The sequence below is a fragment of the Molothrus aeneus genome, chromosome 24 (assembly GCF_037042795.1).
Source record: "Molothrus aeneus isolate 106 chromosome 24, BPBGC_Maene_1.0, whole genome shotgun sequence".
In the NCBI taxonomy this organism is placed as follows: Eukaryota; Metazoa; Chordata; class Aves; order Passeriformes; family Icteridae; genus Molothrus; species Molothrus aeneus.
Window position 1 is genome coordinate 4,284,812 of NC_089669.1, and position 24,053 is coordinate 4,308,864.

Consider the following 24,053-nt stretch of genomic DNA (forward strand, 5'->3'; position numbering starts at 1 on the left):
TAAAACTTTATTCTATTTCCATTCTTTGCCATTAACAGAAAAAAAATTGGAGAAAGCAATGTTTTGTTTTACAAAGATAATGCATCTCCCAGAGAAGAAAACCCTAAATTGAGAATAGAGGTAACATGAAAAAAAAAAAAAAAAAAAAAAAAAAAGGAAAAACCAAACAAAAAAATTAACCAAAATAAAAATGAAATTAAAAAAAAAAAAAACCAAAACAAAACAAACCCAAACCAAACCACAGTACTGCCCTCTATTCCAAAAAGTAACTCCTGATCTTTTTGGTTAAAGTAATACTTAGACCAATCATTCAGTTTTCTTGCTTGATAAAGTGTGACTGGGGAAATGGAGGGAGGGGGGCAGGGAAGGGAAAAAAAAAACCAAAACAAAACCAAAAAAATAAACCAAAATAAACCAAAAAAAAAAAACCAAACAAACAAAAAAAAAAGCACACAGACATCAACTAGTCACCTTGATGAAAGTCTCAATACAGCTATGGAAAGCCTAAGTATTTATTCTCTTACAGTACACTGGGTGCCGGCTGCAAAAAGAACAAAAAAAATGTATCCACTTCAGGCACAACTTCTTTCTTTTTAAATTTAAATCAGTAAAAGAAACTGGGTTTAGAAGCTGCAGTGTTCTAAGCAGCAGCAGATTTGTGCATTGTTTTAAATATATTTAAATTACCACACTGATGGCACACCTCAGCCTTATGAAATTCTGCACTGTCTGTTCCAGAACACTACAAAATCCACCGACCCTGGGAGAGACTTGCACTGAGCTCTAAGGACTGGCTAAAGGAGTCAAGTTAAATGAACTAGGAAAACACTGTAACATTTGGCCATCAACTCAAGGTATCTGAATGTTTGTGGAGATCTGACAGAAACAGAACTTATTCCACCCTCACACGTTCCTCAAAATTTGAGCAGAGTGAGCTGAAGTGAGTCTTCCCTTCCACTTGGGAAGGAAGATAATGCAACTGAGCACTAAGGCATAATAAACCTTGGCCAAAAACAAGGATAAAGCATAATAACTGTAGTGCAGAATTCCACAAGGTCTGCCCGAGCAGAGCTGTCTATGTTTACTCACAGAGGCAATGGAGATTGCAGTTACCAGTTGCGTTAAATGCACCATTCAAAACAAGCTTCTAAAATGTGATACTATAAGGCGCCACCTTAAAGTTCTCCAGAATGCAACTGTGCAGAAATTTAAAATGGTTTCGTAAATTTAATTTTAAACATAACATGAGAAGGTGTTAAAACTGGTGGAATAGCTTCTGAGAATTTGGAGGAAGGGGTGAACAGGGAGATATTCAGTACCCTTCGGCAGCCCCACCGCACGGCCCCACGCCGCCGCGGGCTTGGGATCAGTCTATAACACCAGCCTGGCGGATCTTTCTCTCTGCACCAAATCCCTGCAAGGAAAACAAAACACACTTTTAGCTCCAGCTAATCACACAATCATGAAATCATGAAAAAACCATGAAAATCATGAAAAAAAATCATGAAAAAAATCATGAAAATTTAGGCTGGAAAACTGTCACGGATCTATTTTATGAACAATCCTTTCATTAAGATCTTTTCTCCTGAGAAGCTTCAGCTTCTCCATGTTTTGCTGCTTTGGAATGTGATTTGGAGAATTGTTTACCCAGCATGTGAAATTTGTTTTACTTGATGACCAATGACAGCCACCTCTGTTGAGGCTATGAGTAGTCACATGATTTTATTAGCATTTCCTTTCAAGCCTTCTGATGAAATCCTTTCTTCTATTCTTTTAGTATAGTTTTAGTATATAATTTTCTTTTAATATAATATATTATCATAAAATAATAAATCAGCCTTCTGAAACATGGAGTCAAGATTCTCATCTCTTCCCTCATCCTGGGACCCCTGTGAACACCACCACAGAAAATGATTTAAGGGTCTCCTCAAGCCAGGTCTCATAAGCTCTTGGAGATCTGTATCACACCCAAGACAGCTCAGCTACCTCAGAAGGCATAAAATCAGCAGGATGGCTTCTGTGGTAGTGCTGGAAACAAAAGTTTTATTAAAAGGGAAAATAACAAAACTCTTTACCAAGAAAAACCAAGCCAGGTGCAAGAAGTTCTTGCTCCTGGTAAACACCTCACAAAATTAATTTCTTTGCTCTCTTCTTTTTCTAGTAAATTGCTCAGGTAAAACTTTTTGGTTTCTGTCCAACTGGCTCTCCTTAAGTTTGAGGTGAAGTCCCCCAGGTCCTATGAGGTGTCTTTTTTGCAAATTGAAGGAAGAAGCTTCTGGGCTTTTTTCCTTTTTAAGGAGACAAAGGAGAGCTTTGTCACTCTGTCAACAGGAAGCACATTCCTATAGGAAAAGGGCTTTAAAAATCATCACGTCCAACCATGAACCTGGCACTGCCACTGGGCTTTGAGGAGAGCCTGGTCTGTTCCACCCAAGCAGCTCCCTTCTAATTAGTCATGTTTGTCTTCAGAAACAGAGACAGCAACAAAACAGGTTCTCTGGGGTGTTCTTGGTAGTCCAAAACACAACAGAGATACCACTTTTCTCCTGCTTATCAAGGAGTGCCAGAATATTGTGTGAAAGCCATGTCTAAGCAAACAGACTTCACTTGCTACCTCTGAGGTTTATAAATGAAGAACAAACTACAACAGCCAAGACAAACCATGACAGAGAGGCTCCAACACAGGCAGCAGTGAGTTGCTTCTCTCTCATGTGCTCTTCTGAAAGCACAGGGCACAGCAGTGACACAGGACACAGTGTGACCGTGTTCACAGGGGTCTTAGGACAAGGGAAGAGACGAGGATCTGACTCCATGTTTCAGAAGGCTTGATTTATTATTTTATGATATATATTATATTAAAATTATACTAAAAGAATAGAAGAAAGGATTTCATCAGAAGGCTAGCTAAGAATAGAAAAGGAAAGAATTAATAACAAAAGCTTGTGTCTTGGACAGAGAGTCTGAGCCAGTGTGATTGGCCATTAATTAGAAACAACCACATGAGACCAATCCCAGATGCACCTGTTGCATCCCACAGCAGCAGATAACCATTGGTTACATTTTGTTCCTGAGGCCTCTCAGCTTCTCAGGAGAAAAAATCTTAAGGAAAGAATTTTTCATACAATGTGTCTGTGACAGACACAGAGCACACACAGCACACAGCACTGGGCACACACAGGGCACAGCACTGGCACAATCCACCCTCACACAGCTCAGCTCAGCTCAGCTCTCTACAGAAGAGCAGCAGACACAGCTCAGGCCCCTGACAGAGGCACCAGTGTGTGTTTCCCTGGGCAGCAGGCCCTGCAGGGCTCTGCCCTGTGTGTGTGTGTACCTTTGAGTTGTCAGGGCCCCGGGGCTGGCGGAGCACCGTGAGCCGCGGGGCGTTGGCATCGTCCAGGTTGATGCTCTTTAGACGGTTCACGAGTCTATCGGGACGCGGAGCAGCCACGGCCTTGGCGCCTTCACTGCAAGAGAGCACACACAGGGCAGGGTCACCCCGAGCTGGGCAGGGCCCCCCAGGCTTTCCCAGGCCTTGGGCACAGTCATTTACTGCACAGGATTGATGCTGTGTGACAGCAGACTCAGCTGATGGGCTGGCCCTGCCCCAAACCTCGCTGTCCACACTGGACTCTGAACAGAGGAGCTCAGTGATCTCCAGAGGGTGTTCTTGAGGGAGCAGAGTATTTACAAGTGCCTTGTATTTACTCTCATGCACACCTAACCAGTGTATTCTACATTTCTATTGCCCAGAGAAGCTGTGGCTGCCCCATCCCTGGAAATCTCCAAGGCCAGGCTGATGGGGCTTGGAGCAACCCGGCATAGTGGGGCAGGTGTCCCTGCCCATGGCAGGGGTGGAATGAGATGGTTTTTTAGGTTCTCTTCCAACCCAACCCATTCTGTGATTAAATTGCAATAATAAAGGCTTGCAAGTTGCCAGCATATCATGGGATTAACATCTTTGAAGATAATGGGAACACAGAATTTTGAGACAAAAATATTAGCTTTCTGTTACTACTGAAGTGCTATCTCAAGCTTAAACAAGATACAAATTATGCAGTCTTCTTCAAGTGTGTATATAGTTAAAAAAACCCCAAACCCATCACTTGTAAAAAATGCCATGCCAAAAAGAAGCCTCTCTAAAACATGAGTTTTCTATTTAAAAATTAAAGCTGCTCTTCAAGAAAGAGATGGCAGCACTGTGGAGTGTGCTGGCCAGTGGCCAGCATCCACACAGCAAAGCCATCACTTTCCTTATCATTAACTTCCACTTGCAAGCCTGTATCCAAATTCCTGCTACAGGGGGAGTTTAAGAATAGGTTAAAAAGGGAACAAGCCATCTGTAATTAGGAAAAGCTGGGAGTGCTGCTGCCTGCACTGGAAGAGCTGGGAGCTCTCAGGTGTGGCTGTCCCTGGAGGCAGCTGGAACCCAGAGCTCCTGCTGCAGGAACACCCAGCTCAGGCAGACCCAGGCTGCAGGGCTCTGCTGGGACACAGACACGGTGCCAGGGTCACTCCCTCAGGCAGACCCAGGCTGCAGGGCTCTGCTGGGACACAGACACTGTGCCAGGGTCACTCCCTCAGGCAGACCCAGGCTGCAGGGCTCTGCTGGGACACAGACACTGTGCCAGGGTCACTCCCTCAGGCAGACCCAGGCTGCAGGGCTCTGCTGGGACACAGACACTGTGCCAGGGCCACTCCCTCAGGCAGACCCAGGCTGCAGGGCTCTGCTGGGACACAGACACTGTGCCAGGGTCACTCCCTGCCATCCCAAAGCCTCACCAGACACGCCACACGTTACAGGCACTGCATTTTCCTGTGCGCTGGTTCAGGATTACGGAGAACTCCACTTCATCCCCAGCCTGGAGCTCCACACCATCCTGGACTTCTTTGACATGGAAGAAGAGCTTTTTGCTGTCACCAACTTCATAGTTAATGAAACCGAACTGAAAAGCAACACATCACAAGGTTATTCATTTGTTCTGCATCCAGACAAATGCAGTAACACATTTATTACTGTAGTTTAACTACTTTTATTTAAAACTTCAAAACTGTGGTGCCTAACAAAAGTGGAAATACAATTTCTGCAGTGATCAGAACATTCTTTCTGGAAACAACACTTCTGGAAATCCAGGCACTCTTCCTGGCACTGTAAAGTCACATTTAAATCCTGAAGTTTATAGAGCAAGTTCTGAAAACTGCCCTCAAGTCCTAGCAGTATTAACCTGGCAGTCCTCTGTATTAAACAGAGAAGAGCAGTGCCCCAAGCTCTGAGACTCCACCCTGAAGTTACACAGCAGCAATCACTCAATTTTTGGCCTGTCACTGGGATAAGAAGCCATTTACTTCTGTTTTCCATTCTACTCATGTATAAGCCAGGAATACTCATCCAACCTCTCCATAAATGACTGGAGATTAGTGCTGCGTGGTATCTGTAAAAACAGACAGCATTTGCAGCATTTAACTTTTTAATCATTCCAAGATGCAATGAGGGCAAAGATCAGCCTTTGCATTTCAGATGAGCTGTAATCACTGACTGCTCAATGCCATGAAGAAGCTTCTTCCAGAAGCAATGTACGTGCATGTTTTGTTTGTTTTTCTGAACACTTTAAACACTCTGTGCAGCAGAAACCAAGTTAGAGCAATTTCTAGGACATCTCAAAGCCAAATCTTCAGAATTATCTGCTGCCCAGCAGTTCTGATGTTTCAGCACCAAACCAGGCTCTGAGCCCACCTTTACTCAAGTCACACCAGGGTCTGGCATAACCTGGGTTACCACACCAGTTCCCTGGAGTGCTCAGCAATCTGTTTGGGCACAGCTGCCTGAGTTCCAGTGCTGAAGTGGTTCTGAGTTGCTCTGTGCCAGCTGGAGCAGAGATTTCCCATCCCCTCTCACCTGGTCCTTGACGCACTCCACGGTGGCCCTGCGGAAGGGGGTGATGTTCACAGCCATCGTCTGCCCGTTCTGACCCAGCACACACAGCTGGAACTTTACTGTCTCCCCCTTCTGCAGACAGTCACCTTTGTTTGCCATGCCAACAATTCCAAAGGGATAGACCTCTCCTTTCATCTCACCTGGGGGGGAAAGTACGAGACACAACTGAGAGGCCTTTGCCACCTGATGTCAGATTTCCAATAGTACAAATCAGCTTAGCTGTGTGGATAGAGTTTGTAGTGTGAACAAAATCTTCAACAGCTCTTTTTACAGTGCATTCGACTTGTGAATGCACTGTAAAAAGAACTTGCACTTGTGAAAAGAACACTTAATTAAAAGGAACCAATCTTACCATCCTCCATGACTTCAATCATGCCCTGGTACTCTGTCTGTGTGGGATCTACACTCCTCAAGGGACGAATTACTTTACCAGAGTAAACAGTTGGATCAGCTTCTTCAGTGATACCATTCACTGAAAAGAGACAGAGAATAGAGGAATAGGATGTTTTAATCATAGTTTATTTTAAAACTGATTTAAGTAAGTGATTCACGTTGACCAGGAGCCAACGTTTTGCACTACATGACAATGAATCAAAATCACACTGATATACCATACATGGAAGTAGAAAAATTTTTCTCAAAAAACTTAAGGTCAGGAAGCTTGAAAAGCAAATCAAAGTGTTTCCTTCCTTTCTCTTCCATATTCCCTACTCACTTTAATCATCCAATAATCTTGAAGAATGCATTTCCCCCCACTCCCAAGTCCTTAATACCCTCCCCCATCTGCCCTGCTCCTGCAATCTTTTCCCCTGTGAGGTACAGCACAATGAGTGCAGGTACTGATCTGGCCAGTTCTGCCATTCAGCCTCTCCTTATAACCCACAAGTGGGGGGGCCTGAGGACACTAAAGTCCACAGAATTTCTACTGTGCACAGAACTGTTGGTCTGTGCTTGTCTGTTCTCTGCAAACACAGGCAGCAGCTTTCAGGAAACCAAAGACCACCCCACACTGAGCATCTTCCTGCTCTCAGCTCCAAATGTAAATGGATCATTAACAAACTTTACCCCCCAGCGTGTGCCAAGAGCCCTGCAGACAGAAAACACCAGGTACAGCCTTACCTGCATGTGTTTTGTTTACTTTCTCTGCACTAACTTTGTTTCCTTTGCCTTTTGACAAGCTGTATTCCACAGTGTCTCCAAGTTCCAGGCTATCGATATCACCACAATATTCACTACAGGAACAGAATGAGAAACAGTTTTCCTTTATTTACATGACAATAGTGATGCTCACCCAACATCCACATCAACTATCAGAAATTATTTTAATCCCTCATCACTTCACAAGGAACCTCCATTCAGGAAAATGAAACATTTCAAATACATAACACAACTGGATTTCTTGGCCTGGGAATTAGAGGCACAGAACACCAGGACTGCTGACTAACAGGAAAGCTTGAACCAGTCCAACAGAGATGATAAATAAAACTGTAGGTATTTAAGCATATATATAAATATATTATGTGCGTGTAAAGTGCAAATGGGTTCAAAACTCTGCACCCTCCCACTTCCCCCAAACAGACACATAATGAAATAATAAAACTGTCATTCACCTGTAATGGAAGAAGATCTCCTTATCATGATTGGCTGTTTCAATAAACCCAAAGTTATCTTTCAGGGCTGCCACATATCCCAAGAGCCTCTTGGAGCTGTAGTTGCGCCCCAGCATCCTGACAGAAACAGCCGTCTGCAGCCCGGTTCTCTTCACCTCACACACACAGAACTCAACCTGTGGAGACAGGGCCATCAATACCAGACAGAAAGAGGCAGAGAAAACCAAACACATTCAATACCAGACAGAAAAATGCAAAGAAAACCAAACACGTTCAATACCAGACAGAAAAACGCAAAGAAAACCAAACACGTTCAATAACACACAGAAAAACACAAAGAAAACCATGACAAAAAAAAAAACCACAACAAAAAAAAAACCCCAAAATAATTTTGAAGCTGTGCAGCTCTGCAGCAGCACCAGTCTCTGCAGCAAAGTCATCTCCTAGTCACTACTTTCCCATAACCACATCAGTCATTGACATTTCCTACATCCCAGAGAGCAGCACCACACCTGGGATACCCGCAAGGCAAGCCAGCCCCCAGCACTCAGCTTTTCACCCCTTAAACATGAGAACTTTTCTGTCCATGGGGATCATCTCCTCTCCCTACACTGCTCACCAGGGGCCCACAGTGGGATGTGCCTCACTTCACTCCTTGTTTCAGTTTTTAGAGACAATAACCAGTAACTAGAATGGCTCCTGAGGGTTTTGTTGCTCTTCCTGATCTCCAAGCTTTTTCCCTTTCTATTGTCCCTCAGGTTAATATGCTCATGAGGAAATATTCTCCCTCTTCAATATCCATCTTAGTCTCTATGCTAATTAATTTCCTCTTGACAAGCAGTGTCCACTTAGTGATAAAATTCTTTGTTTAAAAAGCAGCATTTAGACAGTAAGACACTATTTCCACCTATGTATCACCAGGTTGGAGGGTATTTTTTACTCCTTTAAACACAACACTGCAGGTGATACCACACAGATGCCTTGTCCTCCATTTGCTCCAAGTCAAGACAAAGAGAACTCACTCACACCCCACAATGCTCAGAACAGCATTTCCCAATAGTACACTTAATTCTCTTACCTTATCTCCTATCTGGGGATTAGTAGATCCTTCCACATCCTTGGCCTGGTAAGGAATGGTCAGTTTTACTCCACAGTCATCATACACAATTATTCCATCTTCAGCTTCCTGCAAACAAGAGGTCAGAATTCAGCAATCAGTGCCTCTTTAGGAACAGTTTCCTACACACAGTTCAAGCACTGCTCACTGGAGTCTCAATGGTTTTACAATAACTGCTCAAAACCACAACCAAACTCTGGGTAAGGAGCTTTAAATGATGACAGACAGTATTTTAAAAGGCAATGAAGTATTGCCATCAGTTCCAGGAAGCATTTGTTGGAACTTTTAAGTGTTCTGGCATTGTTTAAAAAAAGCAGAACAAAACAGTAAGGGATGCTTCCCATGAAACTTAAATAATTCTATCTAGAATCTTGTGTACTGAGAGGTAGAAAGAAACTCCCCATCAATTTCCTGGAAATTATCCTCAACAACAATATGATCATTGATGATTATTAACAATACTTTTATTATCTTGTTCAGAGCAGTCAGTTTTCACTGACTGCTTTCATCAGCTGTAGTTCACTGTATACAGAATGAACACTGCTTCAAACCCAGCTGAAGTAGAGATTTTAAGGAATCAGCCTCAGTCTGCAATGGCAGGAAAGCAGAAGAGCAGCATTACCTTTTCTTTGCCTTTATTTGGGCTAGTGGCTTTGGCTGGAGTGGCTTCTTTGTCTATAGTGCCCACAAAGCGATGCTCTGACTGGGTGTGGAAGGAAACCGTGCCCTTGGGGAGCTTTTTAATCCTTATGGCATGGTTCCTTTGGGCAGACAGCATATCCTGGAAGAGAAATCCATCAGGTAACAGACACACTGTGCATAATTTCCTACCTGCTGAGATTTTATGGAAATTTAAATCCCACTTACAGGAACGACGGTGAACTCTACTTCATCCGAAATATGGAGCTGATTTCCATCCATGATCTCACTGAAGTGGAAGAACATCCGAGCATCCCTGTCCACACACTTAATGAAGCCAAAGCCATCCCTCATTGCTGCAATCACACCCTGCAACAGCCAAACCAACAATTACAGTTTAATCCTTGGTATGTGACACCTGTCCAGCTGCTCCATGGGTCAGGAGTGGGCAGAAAGGTCTGAGCCCTGGGAAAACACTTGGATTAAGCAATGTCCTTCCTTGCAAACCCTGCTGCTCACAGCCCTGGTCAAGCTGAAAGTTCTTCCCACCTCATTCCTGAAGTCAACTCGAGATAAAGAGTGAGGTGGAGAATATTAACTCAAGGACTGAAGTTAAAGAACCTGCCAGTACAGGGAACACAGTGGGGCAGCTCTGCAAACACTGTATCATCCCTAGGAGAATATTAAACACACAAACACACTAAAAGTACAACCATCTATAAAAACAGGAAATAAAATCAGTGTTCAGAGGAAAGTTTAAGAGAAAAACCAAGAGATTTCCAGTCACAAATGAAGGAATTATAAAGAAGCTGTTAAACAAGACTCCCATACCCGTGGGTGTGTTTTGGGAACACTCCCATGTGACACAGGAGTTTAGTGGCCTTCCTGATAAACCACTAGGAATGGAATGCTGAGTGAAAACAGAATATACTGACAAAAACCCAAACCCTAGCACCAGATGCTGCCAGAATGAAGGTAGAATTCATTAACACATTGCCTTCAACCCAGTTAATACAGAGTTTAGCAAGGCTCAGGACAAGCTCAGAGGATCAGAATGACAGTGCAAAGGTACCTTTCACCTTTAGGAACATTCTTCTCTTAAGCAGCTTTCACAAACTCCAGCAGACCAACCAACCTTCCCAGAAGCTGCCAGCACCTATGACCCCCATGAGAGCTCAGCTCAGGCAGGCAGGTGTATGTAGCCAGAGCAGAAATACAACAAGTCTATAGGATAGGAACCCAAAATCTCAAAGGATGAAATCAAAACTCAGGGTTTTCTTAAAGCCAAGGGACAATAATTCACAGCACACTGATGTGACAACACTGTAACTGAACTCCAAATTGCAAAGGAAAGCAAAGTTACAGTCTGGAACAGAACCAACATTCCAAGTTACAGGAATGAAAGATATTCTGTAATGCTCATTAGCACATCCATCTTAGTCCCTGTAATCCACAAAGAGTTTCTGGTACTGAGAGAACTCTGCTCTACCATCCTTCTGCTTGACCCTCAGACAGAGACTGGCCAAAAAACTTCAAATACAAAACCTGCTCAGAGTCTCTCCTCCAATTGTTTACACTTTTCACTACCTGAACCAGGGTAGTCCCAAGGTCTCCAGTTTCCCAAAGGAAGATGAGTAATTTCCTCTTTAGACTCAACTATGTGAATTTTAAGCTGTCAGTTCAAGACTACATCACTTGTGTCTGCTACAACCAGCCAGCAATCCCATCCAAGAGGGCCAGTTAAATTCTAATTTCCTAATATAATTTCACTTAAATGTTAAAAAGTAGTTAAGACTTTATTCTTTTAAGGCAAAGATGCAGAGCATTAATTCTGAATTTTCTGCTTTGCTTGCACTGCAGGTCCTAGAGCTGGATTTCAGAGCAGGCAATGGAAGACACAAGTGATTTTGGTATCTATTGTAGAAGACAGCCCCAAACTCATTTTACTTTCACTTCCCTTCAAGAATTAGAAATATTTGGATACTTGCCATTTCTCTGGTTTCATTAGTAAACTGGAAAGTGTTGGGGAGAACCTCAATGTTGGTGGCTCGCTCCAGTTTGTCGCGCCTGTCCGTGGAAATGTTGAACCGCACGTGGTCGCTCTCCAGCAAGGTCACCTTGGATTTTGTGTCCTTGTCCCCAAAGGGAAGCTCCTTAGGAATCACAAAGTCCACTTTGATGCGGCCAGGTAATGGATCACTCTGGGGACAGAAAACCCAAGGCAAAGCTGAGTTCACCTGCAGGGCTCAGCACAGGGGGTCCTGCCAAGTCCTGCTCTGCTCCATCTCCACCACTCCTCATCTGGAAGTTGCCCAATGCAAAGTGGCTTTTGGAGCTGAAGGTTTTTTAAGCCCCAGCCATGTTCTGCTGAAGGAATTTTCTCTATTTCTCTATTTGCTCTGGGGACAGAAAACCCAAGTGAAAGCTGAGTTCACCTGCAGGGCTCAGCACAGCTGCCAACAGCACAGGGGTCCTGCCAAGTCCTGCTGGACTCAGCTCTGCTCCATCTCCACCACTCCTCATCTGGAACTTGCCCAGTGCAAGGTGGCTTTTGGAGCTGTTGGTTGGCTTGAAGGCTTTTTAACCCCAGCCATGTCCTGCTGAAGGAATTTTCTCTATTTCAAGAATGAAGTTTATAACCATAACACTTCTAAAATGCAGGCCCTTTCTTATTAAGTCTTCAAAACACCCCAAACCTTCCCACACTAACAGAGACTCAACTAAAATCTTAGTGGAAATGCTCATGAACACTCCTCCAAGACAAACATTACAGCCCAAAAGCCTCATTAACTGTTAATGCTCACAAGAATCCATAGATCTGGCTTATCCCAGCAAATTTTTTTCCCTTTTCCCCGAGTCTTTTGCTTTAAGAATATGTCTAACTCCACAAAAAATTATAGCAAGTATTTGAAACATTAAACACACACTCCATGATGTACCACTACCCTAACTCTTCCTCTTTGGATTTGAAATTGAGAGTAAATCTTAATTCTGAAATGATGCTTATGCAGCAAAAGGTACTTGGAAATGGGAACAAATGCTTCCAGTTATTGACTGGAATTCAATACAATCAAACCAGCATTACAAAGATTTGTTTAACTACTGAAATTCACCTGGTTTTTGCTGGGTACTTTTGGAATTACTTTGGTTACAGTTCCTTCAAAATGTTCAATGCTGATATCTTCAAAAATGACAGTTCCTTGAGGCAGCAGTCTAACATCTGTTGCAACTTCTTTACCCTAAGAGCATAAAATCAGTCAAACACCCAAAGAAAAGAGAGAAAGTCACAGACATTTCCCAATGAACCTCAATGAACCTCCTCCCCCCTTTTTTAGAGCTGGGGAAAGCAGAGAGCTGTGCAGTTATTCCCCAGGACCTTTGCTTCCGTTTTACTGGATTTCGTCTTACATTTCTGTCTTTGATTGTAAACTCCACATCATCACCAGGCTGTAAGGTTTCTAGGTCACCTTTAAATTCACTATAATGAAAGAATATCTCCTTCACGACATCACCTCTCTCAATAAATCCAAAGGCTTCCTGTCAACAGAAGAAAAAAGCATTTAATTGTCCATTATTGGAACATAGCAATAAATCATTTGACAGGTTCTGGTAAACACAAAACAATCTCTGAATCCCAGCACAGCACTTACAGGTGTACACAGCTGACTGCCACAAGAAATATATGAACAGAAATAAATGGAACTTTCTTTGTTAAGAGGAGTATCAGTATCAAAGATGAGCTGTTTAAACCATTTCACACAATTTACACCCACAGCCCAAGCTGTTAACAGCTCTAAACAACTTAAATATTACTTTCAACAGCACTCTTCAAAACAGCATTTCATTTTCAAATGAAACTTAAGATCACTTACTTTCATGGCACAGACTACTCCTTGACAGCGAGCTTGTTTCTTTTTTAATAGCATAATGTTACGAGCACTTACAGCACCAGTACTAGAGAAAAAAATAATTAAAAAAAAATCTGTAAACCCAAAACTGAAACAACAACTAAGATTGTATTTCATATAATAGTTCTTGGAATAGGTATGAATTCTGTCTGACTACTAAAACAAAATATGAAGCCAGAAAAGCAATACCAACTTACTGTTTATTTGTATCAATTATAAAGTTTATTTTATCTCCTGTTTCCAGCTGTACATTTCCTTCAACATCCTCTGGGGTGTAAGTCAGGTAAAATACTTCCTGTAAATTAACATTAACTAAAGTTACTCTATTTGCAGGATAGTTGTTTCAAAGAAAATTAACACAATTGTAATAACAGTATCTGCTTAATTTAGTGAGAAAATCAACAATAAGAAACACGGCATGCAAAACATTCTTTTTCTGTCGTGCTGTTTTGGTGAGTATGTAACAAGCAACTGAAGTTGAAAGTTTTGTACATGACCATCTTTAAAGGCCAATTTCTAAATGTTAGAAGTTCAAGATAAGGATACATGAACTTCATCAAGTTTAAAAGAGAACAACTATTTGCGTCTAGGAAGTTCTCCACAGATACAAGCAAGCAAACTGTCTAAAAACCATTATTTTTTGTAGTAATTACCAAAGCATGCTTTTTTTTTTTTTTTGGCCAAAAACTGCACAGTTCAGTGCAGTGTCAATTGTCTACATTAAACTGCTTTTTTTTGGTTTTTTTTTTTGTCATAGACCACAGTGATGGACCAGTGAAGAGTTCAAGTAAAATACGCAAGCTTTTTACCCCATTACGTTCGTAGCAAACACTCCCTGTTGGACTTTGACCCGGGGCAGCTGGAGATTTACTCTCTAAATTGTGAGGAACAGCACACACAACCTACCAGTCAAAAAAAAAAAAAAAAAAAAAAATCCATTGCTAGTCATTTCAGCAGTGGCATTGTTGTACACAAAATGAATCTCTACTACACACTCAGCAGGGACTGCCACACTGTAACTTTTCAATCTCACAGAACCCCTCTTGGCTCTAAGAAGTGTTTGGAGCCAAGTAAGAGCTCAAACTGAAACTCTGAATTTTTACCAGAGCACACTGAAATATATTTCAGTGTAATTATACTGAAGGTAGTTAATACCCATGCTCAATTAACCCAGTTTGCTGTACTGGAGTAAAGGATGGCAATGATGCAGGTATAGAAAACAGGCACTAACTTGTCCATTTATTCGTTCTTCAGGTAATATTTCTGGCTTTATCTTCACCAATTTAATAGCAATGGGTTTTCCAGTTCGGCGGTCAGAGGACACTTCAAACTCAACATCGTCTGCAAGACAAGCGAACATTGCAATGCCGTCAGAGCTCTGGCTGAAATTGGGGTTTTTTACCAAAATCACTAAATGGCTGAGTTGAATTCACTGCTGTAGCCAAAAACAATCAAGTAGAACTCAGGTCCTTTTGTTACACATGATTTGCAAAAATTTTCTGGTTATTCTGCTTATTATCTCCTGTTGCCAATAAAATAGTCTGGTGTAATTAATTCCACAGCAATTCCCTCGCCCTGCCTTGCTTGCTGTACAGCAGACTTCACACTGAAGTTCAGACAACACAACAAAGGCCACGAATCAGTTTAGAAATTTCACTCTCATGGTAATTATCAGCATGAAGTTGCAGCCTCTGAAAAACACCTGGCCATGCTCAAACTAACCAAACAGGGAGCACAAGAGGTAAATTCTCCCACAGTCTGAGTACTTGACTCCATCTCAGCTAGACCAGTCTGATCTAACACTGCATCTTTTCCTTCTCCACAAGTTTGTACCAAAAGCTGCACAAAGTGCTGGGAAGGGCTCCCACCAGAAGCAGTGAATTATTCACAGGTGGTTTCTCTACTTTATCAGCAAAAAAGAAAAGGTCGTGGGGGAGGAGAAGTGCTCTAAAGAGTTTGTTTTGATTCTTACTACTTTTTTTTTTCTTTTATTAAATTTTCTTTATACCTTTTAAAATTTAAAATCTACTTTACCTTTCTCCTAATCTTATCTAACAGCAAGAAATAAACACCTTAATAATTAACCAACACAAGCTCACCACACTCACCAGCGCATTAATGAGGAAATCTCAAAATTAGCAAAAACTGAAATTAACCAAGAAACACCTGCCCATCCTCAAACTAACTCTAACCAAAGAAACAGGGAGCACAAGAGATGAATTCTCCCACAGTCTGAGCACTTGCCTCCATCTCAGCTAGACAAGTTTGACCTAACACTGCAGAAGTTTGTACCACAAACTGCACAGTGCTGCAAAGGGCTCCCACCACGAGCAACAAATTATTCACAGGTGGCTTCTTTACATTATCAGTGAAAAAGAAATTTTGTGGGGGGAAGAGAAGTGCTCTAAAGATTTTGTTTTGATTCTTACTACTTTTTTTCTTTTAATACATTTTCTTTATACCCTTTTAAAATTTAAAACCTACTTTACCTTTCTCCTAATCTTATCTAACAGCAAGAAATAAATACCTTAATAATTAACCAACACAAGCTCACCACACTCACCAGCGCATTAATGAGGAAATCTCAAAATTAGCAAAAACTGAAATTAACCCAAAACCACGAGAGCCCAGAAGCAGCAGAGGGTATTCTGTGCCAAAGCTCAGGTACCTCCTACTTTGAGCTCCTGCAGGTTGCCGTTGTACTGGGAGCAGTGGAAGAAGAGCCGGGCCTGCCGCTCCGAGCACTGGATGAAGCCGTACGAGGTCAGCAGCTTCTCGATGACCCCGGTCTCGCGCAGCGCTGCCGAAGTACCATTGGGGTACCCGTTGTGTCCATTGTTGTGGAGCAGGTTTGGATCAAAGCTCATCTGGGCCACACAAAGCAAACAACAATGCTGAGCATCAGCTTGCTTCCTTCACATCCTGTCCTGGATTGTCAAATTGTATTTTATCTGCCATCTGTATGGCACTTGGCTTCTGTTCAGTGGGCAGTTTTCCTAATCTCTTCCACAACCACTCCTCCCTCTGGGAGAGATAATTATTATTATAATATTAGCAGATAATTATTATTATAATATTATTATCTGCTGATAATAGGCTATTGAATGTCACTGCATGGCTGGTAAGAGCTACAGCATCCCATTGGGAGAGGGAGGGAGGAGCCAGAGGGAGGAGCCAAGCATTCCTACCTGGATATAATCTGGAGATTCTGGAACACCAGCACAGCTGCTGCACTGGATTGCCCAGAGGAACAGCAGCTGCCTCTGCCACTGGATCTTCAGAGGCAGAGACTGCACCTTTCTCCAGGATCCCTGCTCCAGCAGAACCAGCCCTGGCACTGCAGGAGGGCTGAGCCACAATTCCAATGGTTCTGCTGCCAACAGCCTGACCCACAGGGTGTCAGGCTGGGTTCTGACTCTGGCACTGTTGTTTTGGTTTACTGCATTATTTATTTTATCCTTTTATTTTCTTCCCTATTAAAGAACTGTTATTTCTGCTCCCATATTTTTTGCCTGAGAGCCCTTAATTTAAAACATAGCAGTTTGGAGGGAGGGGGTTTACATTTTCCATTTTACAGGAGGCTCCTGCCTTCCTTTGCTAACACCCGTCTTTCAAAACCAAGACAAATCCCCACAACACAGTAAGAGCTTGTGTAGTTACCAACATTCCTAAAATGTGTTTTAAGAACATTCCCAAAATGTGTTTTAAAACCACCAAAAGAGTTGAGCTTTTTTATCACAGTAATCCTTAAAATTTACACAGGCAACATATTTATAAAACAAGCCAGAACTGTAACACCAAAACAAAGCTTGCTTAGAACAAAACAGACTTCTGGCATTTTTCAAGTACTACACCTCAAAGTACTCCCACATTCACTGTTTCAAACCAGAGCCTGAAAACATCTGAAGTATCTGCTTTTCCAAATTAAACAAGTAATTAGGAAAATGCAACAGTTCTGAATCAACACAATTAGGTTCAAATCCCTGCACAGTTTCTCCCTAATTCATGTGTTCAGTCTTTCATACTAAAAAATGCTATTAAGTAATTAAACAGTTTTGCACAGTTATGGAATTAATAACCAGAATTTAACATTCCTGTGGCATAGAAGCTCAAGTGCTAGAAAGACACAGAAAATTTGAAAATAGCACTAAAGGTGTAATGAACTCCTAAATTAACTGCCATCTATTAAAACATTTTATTTTATGGGGCATTTTTTCTTTTCAAGTCACAGATTCTCCCTTGAAACATTCCCAATCCCTTTAGCAACTCATTGGCTTTTTTGATGTACAAGTCTCTTTTTTAAAGCAGAGCACTTGGACTTACAGGCTAGCAATTAAATCAGATGAAATGTATTATACCTCACTGAACACTGCAATTCAAGAGAGACAACTGAAGCAACCCTCCTCCCTCCAAACATCTCAAAATATACAGGATTATTTGTTAGTTTCCAGAGGTTTTAATTTGGAAACAGAATGAGATCATATCAGTTCTCTGCTTTCTTGCTGCAACAAGCAGAGAGCTTAAAAATTACTCAGCAATGTGTTTAGTGGAGATAAAAGACACCTGAACAGCTTGTAAAAGGGTCATGTTTCTCACTCTAACACAGCCAGTGGGTTACTCAATGTATTAGAAGGCACAGCATCTTATTCTGCTGTTTGGAAATCAGTTTAAAGGTGATCAAAGAGCACCAAAAAACACCTGCAGTCAAGTTCTTGGGCAGAAATCTTTGGTCTTGGAGACTGACATTAAAAAAATAAATTGGAAACAAGCACACAAAGTAAAGACTGACAGTATTTTTGACCTCCAAGAGGAAGAGGTCTTCTCCCCCCTTCTGCTTCAGACCCACGTGGGGTAGATGAAGAAAACACAAGTAACAGAAGGTGGGGGAGTGATTTGAGGGGGCAAAGGGATCCCAGGACACTGTGTAATGGTCTCCATCCCACAGCACTGCTCAGCACTTCCACACTACCCTGTTACCACCCAAGGCTCTCTAAGAATTCACTGAACTGCTAAATCTGCTGTGATACCATTTCTGTAACACACACTGCTCATTTCCTTGCTCTGCATCTCACTTTTCTTTCCCTTACAAACCAGTAACAACCTCTTAATTTCAATCAACGCTGCTCTCTTATTCTTACCTGACCAACCTGCAATAAGTGGCATAAATCAATACCCTTAACATGTTCAAGTCATGAAAGAGTGCCATGCCAGAAAATAATGAATCAGAAACAAGACCCTGTCAGAGACACACAGAGAGCTCCAGCCCATCCCTCCTTAAAGGCCTCTTGCCAACAGAGGCAGCCATGGCTTTGTCCAGCTGAGTCCTGGGACCTCCAAGGACAGAGGTTCCACACCTTTCTGGGGTAACTTGCTTCAGCAAAGATTTCCTTCCCCTCCTGTTCAGCCTAAGCTGCTCAAATGACAAAAGCCACAGCATCATATCTTCTTTATGCACTGGATTATGTCTAAAGGACACATTTTCTCTGAGTATTTAACAAAAAGCACTTGATAAAGCTGCTAAGATTTACTGACTAGTTCCTGTTAGCATCGTGCCAAGATAATAATCCTCATCTTCTGAGGAAGGCAACCCCAGGACACTCCACAGCAGAAAATGTCCTTGTGGGAACACAACAGCTGAAGTGTTTTAGGCTATCCTAGAGTTTGAAATACTTTTCAAAAATAAACTGGTCCTGCAAGTAGGGTGGCTGGAAGAAGAGAAAATGATATGTTATTATACCTTCTCCCAGCAGAATTACAGGCCAGAGCATTAACCCATTCTGGAAGCTGGAATGAGCCTGCCAAAGGCTCCTGTGAGTCACCAAATGGCCACCTCACCTCTGATACAAGCGAAGCAAGTAGCAGACACCCTGCCTCAAACATGAACTAAAGTTACACCTGAGAGAGAAAATGACAAAAATCTAGCTTAAAATTTAGCTCAGAATAGCCTCTGTTAGGGTTAGAAAGCCACAGTGCTTCACCTCCTGCTCAGACTACCACTGCATGACATCATTTGAACAGTCTGAGTTTAAAGGAGCACAGCACAAAGAACTCCTCATCATCCTCTAAAGCCTGACAACTTCAGTTCAAAGATTCCTCAGGTGGCACTAAAACCTCCTGTACAAAGATACATAAAGTATCAGCTTTTCCAGATAATTGTCAAATTCCTACATCTAATAACAGGAATATGAACTATTAACCCCATCAAAAGAAATATTTAGAGAAAGAAAAAAACCACCTGTGCTGTAAGATTGAAATACTAAAGAGAAGTTATTTGAGAAAAGGGATTGGAACCACAAACCTACTGTTACTAGAAGAAAGAAACACCAATAATCAGCTCTCAAGGGTTAGAAGTATTGTTAAATAGAACCACATGCAGCTACTATGGATTCACCAAAATAAATGAATGTAACAGCAAAGAGTCATGGAACCAATGAATGGTTTGTGTGGGAAGGGGCCATAAATATCACCCTGTTCCACCCCCTGGCATGGGCAGGGACAACTTCCACCACCCCACACTGCCCCAAGGCCCGTCCAGCCTGGCCTTGAGCACTTCCCAGGATGGGGCAGCCACAGCTTCTCTGGGCACCCTGTGCCAAGACTTCACTATTAAATTAATTTATTATCAAGAACTATTTAAAAAACCCTCACCAACACCACCCCCTTCTGTTAAAAACTTAGTAAGACCCAAGCTCAAAACCACAGCTATAACTCCTTCCCCAGCACGTGCACCAACCTCGCAGTGATATTCAAATATTGCACTTTCAGTAGTATTTGCCGATTCTTCTGTTTCAGCACAAGTTTCTAAGGATGAAGACTGCTATTCTTTTAAAAAAGGGAACAAAAGGAAGAGAGACAAAAAGAGAAAGAAAAAGATAGCAAAAGAAGGTGATCTATCAAGCTCTAGAGAATACAAGTGCTGCTGCCCTGGGCAGTTTCACTACAGCACTGGAGAAAACAAAGACTACTATAGCAGCGTCGGGACGTGCTCTTTTGAAGCTGTTGAGTAGGCACAAACTTCTTGTTTCAGATCAAGCCTTGTATCTTCTTCAGTGTAAGTTGCCTCTTCTTTGGTCTTGAGTTGTTACAATGTGGTATACTTAGATTCTTTTCCTGATCTGAACTTGAAGCAGCAGTTTCAGGTGGTAAATTCTGTTCTGTTCCACTTCATACTGGAGGAAGGAGAAAGACACACACACACTGAGTATGAGTGCAAAGGAAATTCTCATCAAATCACAGAATGGACTGGTTTGCATGGGGCCTTAAAGACCATCTACTTCCAAACCCCCTTTGTGTATCAGTTCTAGGTCTTAATAATAACAGGGGCATTTCCTCTACCTTAATACAGGAGGTTTAATCCATGTTAATAAAAGCTGTTTTACACATATATTTGGCATTCCCACTTCCAGTTTTGTTTTCTAAAAGACTGGTTGACTCCAAGCCAGTGAAATGGTATTTCCAATTTTGAACTTTTCAGACACACTTAGCATCTCAGGGAAGGTCCCAGTGTGTACCATTAAATGTCAACTTCATTTTGATCATGAGGATTTGATCCATTAGCAAACCTTAGTCCTCCCATCAATAACTTTATATGGGTGCTCATTAAATTATAGTATAATTTATATAAGTGCTCACACAGATCCTCAGAGGAGCACAGGATGTATATATACAGGATGTATATATACATTGGAATTAAAATGTCCTGATTACTTCTGATCCAAAGGTTAAATTAAGGCCTAGTGATACCTGAAGCACATTTAGAATTGTATAAAAATTAACAAACTTCTCAATTATGTGTACAGACACTGCCTGTACAATAACACAAAACCATTCTCTGGACTTCTGAAACAGTTTTTGTAAAACGTTGATTCCATGTGATGATATTTGTGTAGCTAACACCAGGAGAAGCCTTTCTGCACCAGTTACTAGTTAGCAATTAATTCCCTCCTAAAGTTTTCCAGTGCCACTTTGTCTTTTCATGAAAAAAGCAGTTTCAGCAAACTACAGAAAACATAACCTTCCAGAAATAGAAACCTTCCTTGAGAAGAAAACAAGTTTTGAGTTTGTTGCCTACTCAGTAGATAGGGAAAAAAAAGGGAGGATATTTTTGTGGACAAAAGCAGGTGAGAAGCAACAGAGCTCTGACCTTACAGATACACTGGCAGTTCTGCAGTCATCTAAAGGCATGAAAATCAGACCACAACTCTTCCCCAAATCATTCCACAAGTCCCACACCAAAAGAGAAAAAATATAGACAGAGCCTATTTCTCCAGTGTGGCAGGAAAGTGAATTTCACAACTTATACTGAGCTTTGAACTCCCTCTGGTGATTTGAAAGAGTCATTTTAAGTGACTGAAACCTGAATGCAAAGACACTTCAAAGTCTCACCCCCACCCCAGTGAAAATGCTGAGTGAAGGCAGCTACTGAAAGAACCCAAATGAGCAAACTCATCTCCAGTTTTACAGACGTTTGTATTTCAGTGATTTTCCCCAGCTGAAGCACCTCCTTCACTGAGAATTTCCAGCTGAAATGAGTTTTCCTGTCAGACCATCAAACACACATGAAACAGATTAAATAAACTGAGGGCTGTTCAAATCCGGTGTGAAAGGTTTGCACTGAAAGATTAGATTATAAAATATTCTAAATTAGAGGACACAAAGCCATTGCAAAGATAACAGTATCACTGCTTTTCCCTCACCTCAGCATTACACTGGGGCAACTGCTACCACAATCTTCCAGGACAGTGTTATTTTGGAGCAGCATTTCAGCTCTCAAATGAGCACACTGCATCCCAGGAACTGCTCAGACACACTTGGAATCTTCTCACATATTTCTCTCTCATTTAGTTAGACCAATATTATTAGAGCTCTCCTAGAGATGTAACTCCTATCATATTACATTTATCATTTTTTGGCCATAAAATATATCACTTTTTCATTTAATAATCAAAACACCTCATGTGATCAAATAAGACTAAAGCTAATTTTATCAATTGTGGAGTAAAGGCACAATCCTTTTCATTAAAACCCATTCTGATTTGATAACAAGATGGGTTCACTACACTTAAGTTCTTTAAAAAAAAAGCTCATCAAGCAATCATAACTCAAGCAAAAAGAAATCTTACTGTGCTCATCTGCCTCAAATTCCTTACTTTTTAATTCAGCTACTATAAATACTCCTCCAAATGGTAAACACCCTGAGCAGCTGCCCAGCCCTCAAGTCTCAGAGCTTTTTGCATTTGTGTATTTACAGCTGAAAGATTTAATGCAAAGACAGGGAAGAGCTGGGCCCTGCTCCTGAGGCCTCTGGTGGGCAGATCCTGCTAAATGACAGCGGGTCACATGCCAGAAATCACCTACAGAGCCCCACATGGAACCTGCCCCATGACAGCATTGTTCTGCTTCCCATTTTCTTCACAAAAAGAGGCAACTGCAAGGACATGCATTCTGTGGATCAGAGCACGTGCTTCCAGAAACAGCCCGAGGTACAATTCGATAAAGATAAGACTTCGCCTTCTCAGTGTGCACACACAACACAGATCCGTAGAGATCAGGCTCCTCCATCTCTTTTCAGATGGATATTGGAAAGCAGCACTGAGCTCTCGGGCACCCCAGTACGTGACAGCTTTGAGACAAGCCACCACCACAGCAATGAAGTCCTTTCCATGTTAGGAAAAAATACATATATGGGGGGGAAAGAATTAAAATCTACCAAGGACATCTGTAAAGAATGTATGGAAAAAAACCCCAAAAAAGTCGTTAAAAGAAATATCCGGATTTTTTAAGGGTTCTGCGGTGCGGAGACGAGCCCCGCGCTGGGTATCGGTGCGGACAGCAGAGAACCGGCCCCGGACCGACAGAGTCGCCCAGGCCCGGTCCCTGCCGCGGCCCCGCTCGCTGCGCTGCACCAAGATGGAGGCGGCGGAGCGAGGGGCGGCCGCGCCGAGGGGCGGCGCCGGGGCCGCCGCCAGCGGGGCCGCCGTGCGCGGGGGCGGGCGGCTCCGGCCGGTGACAGCGCCAGGGCCGTTCGGGCAGGAAGGGCCGGGGGGAGCGCTCGCCCCGCACACAAAGGGGGGCGATGGCGGCCGCTCCCCGCACACAAAGGGCCGCGGCCGCGCTGCGCCGGGCGGGGCCGCGCGCGGCACGCCGGGAGCCGCCGCCGCCGCCCCTCCGCCCGCACGGCCCCGCCGCCCGCCGGGGCCCGGAGCCCCCGCGGCGCCGCCCCCTCCCGGCGCGGCCCGCGAGCCCCGGCCGCTCCCGGCACGGCCGGTCCCAGCGCGGCCTCGGCGCCGCCGCCTCCGGAGCCCCGCGGAGCGCAGCGCGCACCCCGCGCCCCGCGGCCGCCGCTCCATCCCCGCACCGCCGGCCTAGTAGGCCGCACCCCCCAACCACCCCCCCCACCCCGCGCGCAACCCCGGCGGGGCTCCCGACGCGCTGCCCCGGGTACGGGCGGAGATCCGCGGGCGCAGGTCCGCGGCGCCCGGAGCCCGCCGGGACGGGCGAGGGTGGCGGCGGCGCCCGGCCCGCACTCACCCCAACAGCTCAGCGCCCCCGCTCCAGCGCCGCCATGAGCAGCACGGCACGGCACGTAGGAGAGAAATCACGGCGCTCTCGCGAGAGCCGCCCGCGGACGGGGGGGGAAGGGGCGGGGCCGCGCGTGCGCACCCGGAGCCCGGCGGGTGCCGCTCGCGGGCACGCGCCAGAGGGGATGGGGGGGCAGTGAGGGTGGCAGCGCCCCCTTGCGGCCCGGGGAGGGAGAAATGGCTGAGGGGGGAGAGAAAACCCCGGGAGAGGGAGAATCTCAGGGAGGGGAGAGGGAACCTGTGAGGGAAAAGAGAGCCCCGGCT

At 43.5% G+C, this 24,053-nt stretch overlaps 1 protein-coding gene across 1 annotated transcript; it reads right to left on the reverse strand.

Moving 5' to 3' along the window:
- Window positions 1-496: 496 nt before the first annotated feature.
- Window positions 497-23,842, reverse strand: CSDE1 (cold shock domain containing E1). Its single transcript, XM_066565429.1, has 20 exons — window positions 23,740-23,842; window positions 19,943-20,378; window positions 15,878-16,076; window positions 14,441-14,550; window positions 14,019-14,111; window positions 13,407-13,504; window positions 13,174-13,255; window positions 12,710-12,838; window positions 12,415-12,540; window positions 11,290-11,502; window positions 9,530-9,670; window positions 9,285-9,443; window positions 8,624-8,731; window positions 7,546-7,721; window positions 7,055-7,167; window positions 6,288-6,407; window positions 5,897-6,075; window positions 4,783-4,946; window positions 3,335-3,467; window positions 497-1,414 (listed from the first exon to the last, which is right to left on the reverse strand). The coding sequence occupies exons 3-20, from the start codon at window positions 16,074-16,076 to the stop codon at window positions 1,367-1,369; spliced, it is 2,391 nt and encodes a 796-aa protein (XP_066421526.1). The 5' UTR covers window positions 19,943-20,378; window positions 23,740-23,842; the 3' UTR covers window positions 497-1,366.
- Window positions 23,843-24,053: the final 211 nt, after the last annotated feature.